The sequence below is a fragment of the Guillardia theta genome, assembly GCF_000315625.1.
Source record: "Guillardia theta CCMP2712 unplaced genomic scaffold GUITHscaffold_29, whole genome shotgun sequence".
Taxonomy (NCBI): Eukaryota; class Cryptophyceae; order Pyrenomonadales; family Geminigeraceae; genus Guillardia; species Guillardia theta.
Window position 1 is genome coordinate 299,585 of NW_005434645.1, and position 12,501 is coordinate 312,085.

The 12,501-nt window shown below is 54.2% G+C and overlaps 4 protein-coding genes across 4 annotated transcripts in view; 1 reads left to right on the forward strand and 3 right to left on the reverse strand.

Annotated features, from left to right (window-relative positions):
* The window catches only part of GUITHDRAFT_138045 (hypothetical protein), a gene marked incomplete at both ends in the record, with an annotated part of 3,244 nt that extends 690 nt beyond the window's left edge, over nucleotides 1–2,554 (reverse strand). Inside the window, 13 exons of the mRNA XM_005833587.1 lie at nucleotides 198–227; nucleotides 273–335; nucleotides 645–684; nucleotides 734–855; nucleotides 904–969; nucleotides 1,017–1,075; nucleotides 1,239–1,290; nucleotides 1,341–1,396; nucleotides 1,510–1,567; nucleotides 1,611–1,714; nucleotides 1,759–1,827; nucleotides 1,871–2,173; nucleotides 2,323–2,554. Of these exons, the coding sequence (XP_005833644.1) occupies nucleotides 198–227; nucleotides 273–335; nucleotides 645–684; nucleotides 734–855; nucleotides 904–969; nucleotides 1,017–1,075; nucleotides 1,239–1,290; nucleotides 1,341–1,396; nucleotides 1,510–1,567; nucleotides 1,611–1,714; nucleotides 1,759–1,827; nucleotides 1,871–2,173; nucleotides 2,323–2,554 (1,254 nt within the window). The remainder of the gene's footprint in view (nucleotides 1–197; nucleotides 228–272; nucleotides 336–644; nucleotides 685–733; nucleotides 856–903; nucleotides 970–1,016; nucleotides 1,076–1,238; nucleotides 1,291–1,340; nucleotides 1,397–1,509; nucleotides 1,568–1,610; nucleotides 1,715–1,758; nucleotides 1,828–1,870; nucleotides 2,174–2,322) is intronic.
* A 465-nt stretch (nucleotides 2,555–3,019) lies between these two features.
* On the reverse strand, nucleotides 3,020–5,006 carry GUITHDRAFT_138046 (hypothetical protein; the record flags this gene model as incomplete). Its single annotated transcript, XM_005833588.1, has 14 exons — nucleotides 3,020–3,073; nucleotides 3,125–3,162; nucleotides 3,205–3,241; nucleotides 3,295–3,399; nucleotides 3,452–3,580; nucleotides 3,631–3,906; nucleotides 3,957–4,049; nucleotides 4,103–4,164; nucleotides 4,213–4,294; nucleotides 4,360–4,489; nucleotides 4,581–4,648; nucleotides 4,746–4,785; nucleotides 4,819–4,869; nucleotides 4,912–5,006. The coding sequence occupies 14 exons, from the start codon at nucleotides 5,004–5,006 to the stop codon at nucleotides 3,020–3,022; spliced, it is 1,260 nt and encodes a 419-aa protein (XP_005833645.1).
* Nucleotides 5,007–6,351: 1,345 nt separating this feature from the next.
* On the forward strand, nucleotides 6,352–9,887 carry GUITHDRAFT_162896 (hypothetical protein). Its single transcript, XM_005833589.1, has 9 exons — nucleotides 6,352–6,369; nucleotides 6,700–6,813; nucleotides 6,863–6,943; nucleotides 6,992–7,063; nucleotides 7,143–7,208; nucleotides 7,280–7,367; nucleotides 7,424–7,525; nucleotides 7,574–9,564; nucleotides 9,614–9,887. Exons 4-9 carry the CDS (start codon nucleotides 7,019–7,021, stop codon nucleotides 9,758–9,760), a joined length of 2,439 nt encoding a protein of 812 aa, XP_005833646.1. The 5' UTR covers nucleotides 6,352–6,369; nucleotides 6,700–6,813; nucleotides 6,863–6,943; nucleotides 6,992–7,018; the 3' UTR covers nucleotides 9,761–9,887.
* A 1,997-nt stretch (nucleotides 9,888–11,884) lies between these two features.
* Nucleotides 11,885–12,489, reverse strand: GUITHDRAFT_138048 (hypothetical protein; the record flags this gene model as incomplete). Its single annotated transcript, XM_005833590.1, has 2 exons — nucleotides 11,885–12,009; nucleotides 12,159–12,489. 2 exons carry the CDS (start codon nucleotides 12,487–12,489, stop codon nucleotides 11,885–11,887), a joined length of 456 nt encoding a protein of 151 aa, XP_005833647.1.
* Between the last annotated feature and the right edge of the window lie 12 nt (nucleotides 12,490–12,501).

A 12,501-nucleotide genomic window follows, 5' to 3' on the forward strand; every position in this document is an offset into this window, starting at 1 on the left:
TGAGGAGGAGGAGAAGAAGTAGGAGAAGGTGAAGAGGAGTAGGAGCCAGCGTAGCATGAGTAATTGTAGGCACGCGCTAGGAGGAGGAGGAGGAGGAGGAGGAGGAGGAGGAGGAGGAGGAGGAGGAGGAGGAGGAGGAAGTAAGGGGAAGGCCGTAGGGGAGGGGAGACCGAGAGATGAAGGTTGCAACCAGTTACCTTGCAATTTTCCTTCTGCACGCGGTCCACCTGCGCAAGAGCTCAGAAGTTTGACATGCTGTGGGTCGCTGGCACCAGCGAGTTCTCGATCCTCGGGATGGCGGAGATTTGGGCGAGGGCCAGAGCGAGAGGGAAGTCCTTACATGGTCATCGGCACTTGAAGGAGAGCTAGGAGGAGGAGAGAAGGGAAAGTAGGGCAAGAGCAGAGAAGAACGATTGCGAAGAGATGAGGAGAGGGAGGAGGAGAGGGAGGAGGAGAGGGAGAGGAAGCGAGCGAGAGGGAGGGGAGAGAGAGAGAGGAAGCGAGCGAGAGGGAGGGGAGAGAGAGAGGAAGCGAGCGAGAGGGAGGAGGAGAGGGAGAGGAAGCGAGCGAGAGGGAGGGGAGATAGGCAGGGAAGCTGGAAGGTTATGGAGGAGGAGGGAGCGAGTAGAGGAGGAGCCTCTCACTTTCCCTCCTTGCATGTTGAGGATGAGGTTGTAGAGTTGCCTGCCCGGTGAGCTCAGAGACCCCGAAGGCCTCGGGCATCGAGCCTCACCGCATCTCATCCTCCGACTTCATGTCAAAGGTCAGCTTTATCTGCCCCGATTCCTGGCCGGCCTCCTCCGTCTCCCCACTCGGGGCTCCTCCTTCCTCCTTCTCCTCTCTCCCATCTTGTGACTGTCATCTCTCGTCACCGCCCTTCCCCTCCTGCCGCGCTTGCCTCACCTTCGTCTCCAGCAGCTTCTTCCTCGCCTCCACCTCTCGCTTCCTCTCCGCGACTGCGAGGTCAACCTTGCCCGACTTTATCATCCTCCTCTACTCCTCCCTTGTCCCCTCACCACTGCACTAGTCACCACAAGTCCAGCTGCACTTGCCAGGGCGATGTCCGTCAGGTCAGCTGTACACATCGTCATCCTCCCCATCCTGGTACCCCGTTGCTCCCTCGCTTCCTGTTCCACTTTCCTTCTCCGGCCTGCTGTGCACCCAATCCCTCTCTTGTCTTGCCCCCTGCCCCCTGCCCTCTGCCCCCTGCCCCCTGCTCCTGCTTCTCTTTCACTCACCAGAGGCTGCTACGGCACCCACTGCCAGCAGGCCAGGAGCTATCTTCTGCGCCTACCTCGGCTCGTCATCGGACTTGAAGCATCAGCATGAAACCCCCTCACCTGCTCTGCTGCACTTTTCCCTCCCTCCACGATCGCGCTCCCAGCAACAACAGAGCCTAGAGGAACACCTCACCCTTGGTCCTCCTTCCTCGTCCTCCCACCCACTCCTCCCCCTCCCACCTACTCCTCCCCCTCCCACCTACTCCTCCTCCTCTCCCTTCTCCTGTACCTTGCCACGTCTTCTTTCCAACGAACTTGACGACGCTGACCGCCAGGTCCCAGTTCTCCTGTGTGCCCTTCAGCGCTTGCTTGCTCCCGCTCGCCTCCCACTTTTGCCCTCCTCCTCGCCTCTTCGATCCTCCTCTGCTGCTCCTCCTTCCTTCGTCGCTCCTCCTCCTCCTTTGCCCTTTGTAGCATCAGCGTCTGGGTTCGGCCTGTGTGCTGGGTCAGCCATGTGACCGCTCGTCCTCTGCTCTACTTTCTTCCTCCCGCAGCTTCTTCGCTATCTCCACATCCACATCGACATTCACACCGAAGCTCCTCAAGGCTGCACCAACTCAGGAGGTTGTTCCTTATCAACATCAAGTTACCTTTCACCGCTGCCATGGCAAACTTGATGTAATACTCCCTTCCCCTCGTTCTCATCAGCCTGGTTGAGCTCGACACTGCAGCCATGAGCCTTCCTGCTGCTCCCGGCGAGACTTTCTCTGGCAGTGCGGTCAAGTAGCACCGGACGACTAGCCAGGCAGCGAGAATGGAGGAGGAGAAGTAGCCGAGTAGAGCACGGAGGAGCTTGAGTAAGTCGTTCTTGTAGGAGATTCCAACTGTCTCTCCCTCTCTCGCGTCCACCCGATCGAAGACAGAGCTCATGAAGGGATTGTGGTCCTCGTCCTCTATCAAGGAATCGCGTCAACCACGCTCAAGACTCGAGTGGCTCGGAAGAAAAGACCACAAAAAAACGATAGAGCAGCGTCAACCGCAGCAAGCAACACAAACAGACACCAACACTATGGCAAGGGGAAGGGCGCGAGAAAGATCTCACCTCTCTGGACCGTTTTAGATCTCATCAAATCTGATTGTCTCCGAGAAAGTCCCATGGGCTCCAGTCTCGCTCCCCCCTGCTTCATTTCTCCAACTCTCAGCATCCTGTTCATCCCCCCTGCGGCAAACGCGAGAGATCCTCCTGCCAAGCATCCCCTGTGCATGCCCAGCCACCTCCCCGCAGCTCCTCCTCCCCCTCCTCCTCCCCCTCCTGTGACTGCGAAGGCGAGCATTTCGCGTTTTTGGTACCTGGGGAGAAACTGATCGCACCCCCAGATATAGTCGAATTTGAGGCTTTAATGTACCCGTACTTGTGCTGACCCACCCACCCCCTTGCTGGAGTTTTTTAACGGCATCTCAAGAAATCACTGAAGGGAAACAAGCGACAGAGCGACAGGAGGGAGAGGGAGGAGGGAGAGGGAGGAGGTGGGGGAGGAGGGAGAGGGAGGAGGGAGAGGGAGGAGGGGGAGGGGGCGGGGATGAGGAGGTTGAGATAGGAAGGGAGGGAAGGGATGAAGGTTGAGAAGAACAGCGAGGGGTTGAGACTCGCTGAAAGGGAGCTAGGAGGTGGGGGGGAGGTCCTTTAGCTCACTTGATTAAAATGTATTTGAGCCCTATCGTCAGTTTATGTACAGTCTGCAGCTATATTTACATCCAAGGACAGAGACCGTCCTCGTCCCCTTCGATGTGTGTCCGTCTCAAGCTTCTTCAGCCTCCAGGCTGTCGAAGACCTCGAACGAGCACTTGACCACCTGCCCGCCACACTTTCAACCCGCCATGCACGAGGAATGCGAGAGAGTCACCTCGGCGAACTCGTCGGACAGGAAGGAAGAATCGAAACCTTCAACCCCATGTCAGCAAACGCATCGGTCGCAGTTCTCACGCTCACTCTCCGATCCCAGCATCTCGACCATCCTCTCCTGCAGTGCTGGTTCAGCTCCAAACGACCCATCCAGCGGTTGACTCTGCTGACCTCGAAGGTTTCGATGACTTTGAATGCCTTGTTCAGCTCCGTCTTGACTTGAGCCTTGTTCGCGATCTCTCCGTCGTCGGAACCATCTTCCTCTTGCTTCAGGACCTGCACACTGGTCACCCTGGCAGTCTGATCCGCATTCCCACCCACTCGATACCTTGCATGCATGGAGGATGCTGGTCAGTGACAGCCCCAGCAGGAGAGAGATGAAGAGGCTGTAGCAGATCCGCGAAGAGACTGAAGCCCCTCGGGCAACTAGATTCGTCAACAAGCTCTGGTTTGAATTCTGATTGCATTTGCATCAGAAGGCTCGAGACGGCCATTCAAAGGACCAACCTTGGCGTTCTTCAAGAAAAGCTGCATGAAGTCCAGGACAAAGTACAACACATCTTCAAGGCCGTTCAATGCCCCTGGCACGTCAATATCCTCCTTGCTGATCGTGTTGATAGCCTTCAAGAGGTCTTGCGAACTTTGGATCGTGGGAGTCTGCCGTTTGAACATCCTCCTGTAGCATGAAACCGACAGATTTTCCAGTTGAGCTTGCAGGAAATCCGATATGAGATCTTCATCTTCCGAATCGTCACCATCCAGTTCCGCTGATAGGTCCCACAGCTGAAACGTCAATTATCAGAGAAATCGCAAGAGACGCAAGGCAGGAAGACCGCAATGATCCTGAGAAGGTCGTCCCTCCAGGAAGGGCCGCTGACTCTACCGCTACAAACACTCTTCAACTCCATGCGCGCACATTTGACCACCTTTGACGCTGGTGAGTCAGGGAGAACAAACATCATGCCATGTCGTCTGATACCTTCTGCGAGCACGCATCTGAGAGCTCAAGCCCGACCTCTCCCTCCGAGTAGTCATCTGAGCCTGCAAATCTTTCACTCGGAGCCCAGGAGGGTGGCTCGCTCTTCAAACCAGCGTGCGCTATCATCTCGTGGACAATCCTCCCCGCCGCCAAGACATCGGGTGGATTTCCTGCCAGCAGCAGATGCACTTTCTGCATGCAGGTCTGTCGAGAAACGGGTTAAACGACAGACCCACGGACCGGTCATGCATGCTCACTCCAAGAAAGTCTCCTCCTCCTTCGTCTTCTTCAGGCGGTTCCAGGCTCCTCTCTTGCGGTCTCCTCCGGTACTTCTGAGGAGTAGTAGGAACAAAGACTAGGTCGTCCGATGAGATAACGCTCTTGCAGCTGTTCACCACTTCCGAGAACGACTTCCCTGCGGCTCTGGGTTCCAACTGGCGTCACTCGATGACACTGCTGGACACGCTCCCACAGTCACCTCAGCAGTCTGTTCCCCGACGGGCATACAGCAAGCGAGAGCTGAAGCCTCATGGAGTCCAGCTGTTGCTGTGCTTGAAGTTGAGAGAGTTTCACATGGGATATGTCAAAAAACCTTCTCCATTGCGCACTGGGACTGTTGTGAGGGCAAGAGCGCAAGTCTTACCTCCCTCTTCAGCTTCTCGGCGTCATCGTACCTTGGCAACCTTAGGACCCTTCAAGACACAGAGGGAGAATACCTTTCCTCTTCCATGGCTATGGACAGCATCTCTAACAGCTTGTGGAGACGACTGCACGCCGTTCACAAGCTAGTCTTATCTTAGGGTAGCTACCTGGTGGGTTCTTCTCCGAATCGAAGCGATCGTGCGCTTGTTATCTGTGCAACACCTATTCCGAATGTCAAATGCGCTTTCCAGAGATACCCCATTGCCCTTCCATGAATTTCTGTATCCTACTTTTTCACCCCTCTCCCCTCATCTCATCTCCTCTCATTCACACACTCGTCTCCATCAGGTATCTTTCTCCCATCCTCCCCTCCCCTCCCCTCCCCTCCCCTCTCCCCTCCCCTCCCCTCCTCTCCCCTCCTCTCCCCTCCTCTCCTCTCCTCTCCTCTCCTCTCCTCTCATTCACAGACTGATCTTGGTATCCTCCCCCTCCCCTCCCCCTCCCCTCCCCTCCTCACCGCTCTGCTGCCATAGTCGGTATGCCGCTTGCATCACCACCACAAGTTTCAAACTTTCAAAACATGACCAGAAACTTTGAGTGAAAGTTCAGAACATTCGAAGGCCCGGAACTGCAGCCAGCCCCCGGGCCCGGATCTAGTTGCCTTCGAACTTGGACCGCATCCCCTCCCTGAGCCCTCTCGAGTCGGCGAGATACAACTCCTTCCCACGACCTCCCTTACGAACCTCCCCACCCCTCCTGAGGAATCTGTACCCACCCCATGGGCCAATGGACCCTAAAATCGTCTCGAAACCCTCATTATAAACCCTACCCCCTTGTCAATGGGACCCATAACAATCCTATTAATCACTACCCGTGGGTACCCCACATGCTCGGCCCCTGCAAATAAAAGTGCTTTTGTTTTAACTGCAGTACGTGTCTGTAGCGATGGGGTTTGGGCCAGAATTATGGACAGTGAAGTGAAGTGGCGGAATGATTAGGGTTAATAATTTCTGCCCTCTCTTCTACATAATTGCATCTCCTGAGGCTGATTTGTGTCGAGTACGTGATGAATTTTAAAATTCAGGAACTGGCCCACGGGTTCTTTTCTAAACAGCCAAGGGGGTCTAATTGATATTAAGGTATTTTTATACCCCAAAAACACAACGGGGGTACAGACCTTATAAAACACTTTTTCATTTTTAACAAGTATTAATTGACAAGTTCGTATGAGCGTCCTCCGTACTGTGAAAAACTCTTTTAAAGATGAGTCCGGAAATTGAGGGGGTGGGTGGTTTTTGGATTCGAGATGGGGTACTTCTGATAGCCAAATTAGGGGTAGGCTGATCATCGTAATCCACCCTCTCGGGCCCCACGGGGTGTAGTAGGATAGACCGGCATACGTGGACCCCCCAATGAGGGACAAACTTTTATTAGCACAGTAGGGTAGTTGAAGGAGTACCCGTCAAATAACGGGGTAGGGGTCACACATGGAGGGGGTGAAAGGAACAGGATCTGTATTCAGCTGACCCTATGGGGGGTGGGGGTGGGTACACGGTGTGTGAGTATAGGGGGGTAGCTTCCTTCATTGCGTGTCCTCCTCGACGATGGCGGCAATCTGCGGAAAGGTAAGGAGAATGGCTAATGAGGGGAAGATGAAGAGGAAGATGAGAGAGATGGGAAGAGAGGGGCTGATAGTCAATGCGTTCTTGTTTGAGTTGTTTTACAACAACTCCTTCTCTGGTGCTCTTGCCATCAATTTCTGATTTCTGCGCGCCGCTGAAACATTTTATTCTTTGTTGGATCCTGTGTTGCTTTTCGCTTTGTTTTGAAAGCAAGTCTGAGGCCTTGAAATCCAACCTACACCATGTTGTGGAGGGAACCTTTATCTGCCATGATGTTGTTGTGTGCATATCTTTGGCTCTGTGACTTCGACGGTGATGTCGGGCATGTTTCAGGTCAGTTCCGCTCTGGCCGTGGCGGTCTTGCTGCTCGCATCATCTCATTTGGCTGGGGCTCAAAATGTTGTTTCGCCGAAGCAAACTACACCGCCTTCTGGAGGGAGTTCTGAGGTTTCGACCGTGCTCAGTACTGGAGCCAAATATAATAGCTCCTCTGCAGGCTCAAGCCAACTTGCTTATCTTCTCCTGCGGCATTGTTGGAATTGCTTTTGCGTCGTTCCTCTACTACTGTGTCTCATTGGTGATGTTTTATTTCATATTCTTGCCTCTGGTCTGACAAGTTGGAAAGATCTCCTTGCGTTCCCCCAGCGATGATATGGAGCCGCTCGTCAGCTCTGCGAGAGCAGGAGAATCTGATGAGGTATGTACAGACTCCTATCACATCACGCACGTGTTGGTGGGAAAGTCGGTGGATCTCATCTGAAGTTGCCTTTCAACAGGAGCTCATCACAATTTATGAGACCATCCGAGCAGGAGCAAGAGCCTTCTTGTGGGCCGAATATCAGGTGAGCACGGCGAGCTGTCATCTTTGCTTGTTTTTGTTTGGTACAATGTGGGAGGCTGATTTTAGATGTAGATCTGCTTCATCTTCGTGGCTGGTTTCTCCGTTTTGATCTTGCTCATGGTTTCCCACACCAACACCAACGGCTGGGATTTTACCGTCGGTGATGCCAAGCTTGCACAAGGATTATGATGGGTGGGTCTTTAACATTGTGTATAGGTGGACTTACTGCGCTCTCGTTCATCGTTGGAGCATTGACTTCTATTCTTGCGGGATTCATCGGAATGATGGTTGCTGTGTATTCGAATGCACGTACCACCGGTGCAGAACATGATTTGAAACTTGTTATTTGCTAACCATGTGAGCCAGTGTCCGCAAAGAAGGAAGGAGAGTATGGCTGGAGCGCTGCATTCAATACTGCATTCCGCGCTGGTGGAGTGATGGGCTACTCGCTCTGCTCCTTGTCGCTCATGATCCTCTACACCTTGTGTCTTGTTTACCGTGGAATCTTCACCGGTGCAGATGGGAAAACAGATTACAAGACCGTGTTCGAGTGCATTGCCGGTTATGGTCTTGGTGGCTCTGCCATTGCCATGTTCGGCCGTGTTGGAGGAGGAATTTTTACCAAGGCTGCTGATGTTGGTGCGGATCTTTCGGGCAAGGTTATTGGCGTGGGTGATGGCAAGAAGCTCGATGAGGATTCTCCTTACAATCCAGCATGCATTGCCGACAACGTTGGAGACAACGTGGGAGACGTTGCTGGAATGGGATCTGATTTGTTCGGTTCTTTTGGAGAGGCAAGCTGCGCTGCCATGCTCGTGGGCTCTGCGTCTGTTTCAATCGAGAATGAGGGATGGGCTGCCCTTGTGTTCCCTCTCTTCATCAGCGCCATCGGAATTGTTGCTTGCATGGTTGTTTCTTTCATTGCCACTGATATCCAACCGGTCCGCTGTGAAGCAGACATTGAGAAGGCTCTCAAGATTCAGCTCCTCGTGACTTCGATCGCCATGACAGCTCTCCTCTATCCAGTCGCTGCTTGGGCTCTTCCCGAATCCATCTTACTGTCGGTCAATGGCAAGGATGCCCTTGTTACCCCAACTATCTGCTACTTCTGCACTATTTCTGGCCTTTGGGGTGGATGCCTCATTGGATTCATCACCGAGTATTTCACAAGCCACAGCTACACCCCTGTACGTGACGTCGCTCGTTCTACTGAAACCGGTGCGGCCACCAACATCATTTACGGATTGGCTCTTGGTTACAAATCAGCTATTCTGCCAGTGATCATCTTGTCTGCTATCATCTTCCTCTCCCTCAAGAGTGCTGGAATGTATGGAGTTTCCCTTGCTGCACTCGGAATGCTCTCCACTCTGGCTACCTGCCTCACCATTGATGTGTATGGACCTATCTCCGATAACGCTGGTGGAATTGCTGAGATGGTTGAGATGCCGTCGTCTGTGCGTGACAAGACCGATGCTCTTGATGCCGCTGGAAACACCACTGCTGCGATCGGAAAGGGCTTTGCCATTGGATCTGCTGCCCTCGTTTCCTTGGCCTTGTTTGGTGCCTTCGTTACCCGCGTCGCGTCGAATGGGAATAGCCCACTCTCAACAGGTGCAGTCAACCTCTTGTCCCCTGTGGTTTTCGCGTTTTTGGTGTTTGGTGCCATGGTGCCATACTGGTTCTCCGCCATGACCATGCGATCTGTCGGTGAGGCAGCCAACGCTATGGTCAAGGAGGTTGGTAGGCAATGGGCTGAAATCCCGGGCTTGAGCGACAGTGCTGGCCTTGATTTCCATGAGCGTCAGGAATGGAGAAGCCAGGGCAGAACCCTCGCGAAACCAGATTACCAGGCGTGCATTGCCATCGCCACGAAGGCTTCCCTCAAGGAGATGGTCCCGCCTGGTCTTCTTGTGATCCTTAGCCCAATCTTGGTCGGCACCTTCTTCGGAGTGGAAGCTGTTGCTGGGCTCTTGACTGGCGCCACTGCGTCATCTGTGCAGCTCGCCATCTCCATGTCCAACACTGGAGGTGCTTGGGACAATGCCAAGAAGTACACCGAGAAAGGTGAACTCAACGGCTGGTTCCCTTACCGCGATGGACGTCCCATTGCTCAGAACTGGTATGAGCAGGCAGCGAAGAACAACGGAGATTCTTGCCTTGTGCAGAGAGTCCGTATGGGAGGCGCTGACAAGGAGGTGCCAATCAGGCAGTGGCTGTCGGACTTGCAGAGGACGGATCCCGCCAAGTACAACAAAATCATGGCAGGAGACGAGCCAGTGGAGACGGCCGATGGGCGCAACGTCATCTATGCTGGGAAGAAGTCTTCAGCTCACGCTGCCGCTGTCGTCGGAGACACTGTGAGGAGCAGCGGGAGTGTGATGTTGCCCTCAGTGACACATGTTACAGGTTGGAGATCCTCTCAAGGACACCTCGGGGCCTGCGCTCAACATCGTCATGAAGCTCATGGCTATCATCTCAGTCGTTTTCGCTGACTTTTTCATGTCTATCAACCATGGAGGCGGGCTCTTCAACACCGGATCAGGCCCCAACTAGACTGAGATGCGCATGTCGAGTGAATGGCATTGTGCTCGTTTCAATCTCTCTTGTTGCCTTCTGGCTTCTTTTCCTGCATCCTGTCCATGTAGACGTTGACTGTCTCCACCACAGCAGCCAAAATCTGAAAAACGTGTAAGAACCTCCTTGAGGGCTGAAGTCATGATCTCACCCCGATAGCGAAAACTCCTGCATCTCCGAAGTTGGCTTTCTGTACCCTGAGGTTTCAGTTAGAGAGGAAGTAAGGAGGGGGAAGGAGCAAAGCAAAGAGCCGGGGGGGGAGGACGGGAGAGGCGTCAGGACATGAACGATCTGGGAGCGGTAGGGATCAGAGCATGAGGAGGGTCTCGCTTGCCGTGGATTCCGATGATCTAGCCCTACAAGGTCGATGAAGAAGGGGAAGAGAACGACGAAGACTCGCTGAAGTGACACCCAGAGGCCCAGGACGACGTGCCGAAAGATCCAGCGCCTGCAGGGAAGTGAGCGGGGAAGGAGGAGGACGTTCGGACCTGTGTGATGCCCGACGGTGCAACAGGATGGAGAGGAGGGCGAGTAGACCTGGTGGGTTGAGGGCGGGACAGTGAGGATGGAGGTAGTGGTACCTGTAACGAGGAAGAGAACTGCCGCTGTGAGAGAAGCCTCGGATCAGAGCAGGAGTGGAGGAAGGTGAGTAGACCTGAGGTCAGGGATGGCTCGTGGGCAGGAAACATGTGAGAGGACTGGTCGGAGAAGACAGTGAGGACGAAGGGAGAAGAGAGATGTTGGGGACCGCATCGTGCGTCGAGATGTTCCGGAAATCATGCCTGGCAAGGAGAGTGAGGAGAGAGACGAGAGTGGAGGTCGGAGAAGCCACAGACTTATAGTAGATCAACCCGCGGGCCTCAATAGCGTAGTATCCGACCTGATTCAAAGGGGCGATCAGGGCATGGCGAATCTTGCTGGGTGGCGGACCCACCATCATCGCCAGCGAGATGGTCAAGAAGATGGCTCCGACGACTTGATGCTGAGAGGAGGGGGGGGGATGAGGGGGCGCAAAATCGGAACTCATCCTGACCAGCAGAGGATGCTGAGTGCGAACGCCCTTGTTGAGTTGGACGATGATGGCGATGCTCCAGAACACCTGGAGATAGGAGCGAGAGAGAGGAGGAGGGGGGGGAGGGAGATAGAGGTGGGATTCAGCAGGAGGAAGGCAAGGCAAGGTTTGGAAGTTAATATCGTGAAGTAGAGGAAGTCTCCAGAGGAGAAGGAACAGCGCAGAGAGGAGCGGGAGAGAAGCGAGCTAGGCAAGGGAGGAGACTCACCCCAGGGAACACGTGAGTGAAGCAGATGAGATGCTGGTCTTCGTACTTGGTCAAGAGACTGAGAGGAACCTGAGGTGGAGGGAGTCAGAACTTGCCGCCTAGTTGATCTGAGGATGAACTTGAGTTATCTTCATGCTCTGCAGGAAGTCTCTTCGTCCGCTGCTCCTACATAACTCAACAGTCACGTCCCTTGACCTTCAGAAGGCCAGAAGTTGTAGGAGTGAGACGGAAGCAAGGAGTAGGTCAGATCGGCGTAGTCGTGAAAGGGATCAGAGGAAAGAAGGATTGGAGTGACGAAGGAACAGAAAGGGGAGGGAACACATGGGAAGGATGGAGGGAAAGGGAGAGGGAGAGAGACGTGCAAGGGGACGAGAGATAGAGAGGCTGAAGGAGGAAGGAGAGGAGGGGGGGGGGCGCAGAGAGGGATGCAGATGTGTTTGGAGAGGGGGGGGGTAATGAACGACAAGAGGTCAAGCATCCAACCACAGGAGGTGACAGGCTCCAGGCATGACGAGGATCCAGGAGATCATGAGGAGAGCGAGAAGGGAGCATAGCGCATAGAAACCCCTACGAGAGAAACAGGTCAGAGCAACTCTCTGCACTCATGGTGTTAGCTTCACGTCACTTTATTGACCTGGACAAGTTCATCATAGTTCGCTGAGCTAGCCCCATCCTCCTCCCGACCATTTGTCCTGTGATGGCTCCAACCATCTAGCACTCCGTGGGCACAGGAAGAAGCACATAGGAAGAGGAGAGGAAGGAGAAGGAGAAGATCCTACCAGGGAGATGAAGAATGGCTGGAGAAGGCTGTTGAGGAGAAAGTTCATTGTGCTTTCTTGCTCTTCGATCCACTGACAAGCGGTTTGAGGAGGAGGTAGGAGGTTAGCCCTGCAGGACCCAGCAGCAAGGTGAGAGGAAAGATCCACACGATGAAGAGATGAGGAATGCCTGCAAGCGAATCAACAAAGAAGGAAAAGGAGGAAAGGAAAGAAGGGGGGGGGGGAGGAGAGGATGGAGAGGATGGATTAAGATAGCAGGCGAAGGAGCAGGCGAAGGAGAAGGAGTAGGAGCAGGAGCAGGCTCTGAGCGCGCCTTACCTGCTGATTGCGAGTCCAGAAGGATGAACCTGGCAGCTAGCAGGTCAAAACTCACATAATGCACCCAACCGGCCAGGACAGCCCGCTTGCTGGAGAAGAGATTGACGATGCCTTGGAGAGAGGTGAAGCTCGAGCCGGGGGGGAGCGTGCCGAAGATGGAGGAAGGGAGGAGGAGGGTGTACAGGAGCGCGTAGAAAGCCGAGACCAGAAGGACCACGCTGGGGGTGTGCTTCCAACGGGGGAAGGCAATCAGCAGAAGCCAGCCGATGAGGCAGCCGTTCACCAACTGGAACACGTCCTCTTCAACGACGTTGAGGAAAGGGAGGGTCATGGCAACCTGCTA

Excerpts from the sequence above, each read along its gene's own strand:
- GUITHDRAFT_162896 (XM_005833589.1), top strand. The coding sequence starts at position 7,019 with ATGGAGCCGCTCGTCAGCTCTGCGAGAGCAGGAGAATCTGATGAG. Across the intron at positions 7,064-7,142 it reads GAGCAGGAGAATCTGATGAG|GAGCTCATCACAATTTATGA; the intron begins GTATGTACAGAC and ends GCCTTTCAACAG. Across the intron at positions 7,209-7,279 it reads TCTTGTGGGCCGAATATCAG|ATCTGCTTCATCTTCGTGGC; the intron begins GTGAGCACGGCG and ends TTTTAGATGTAG.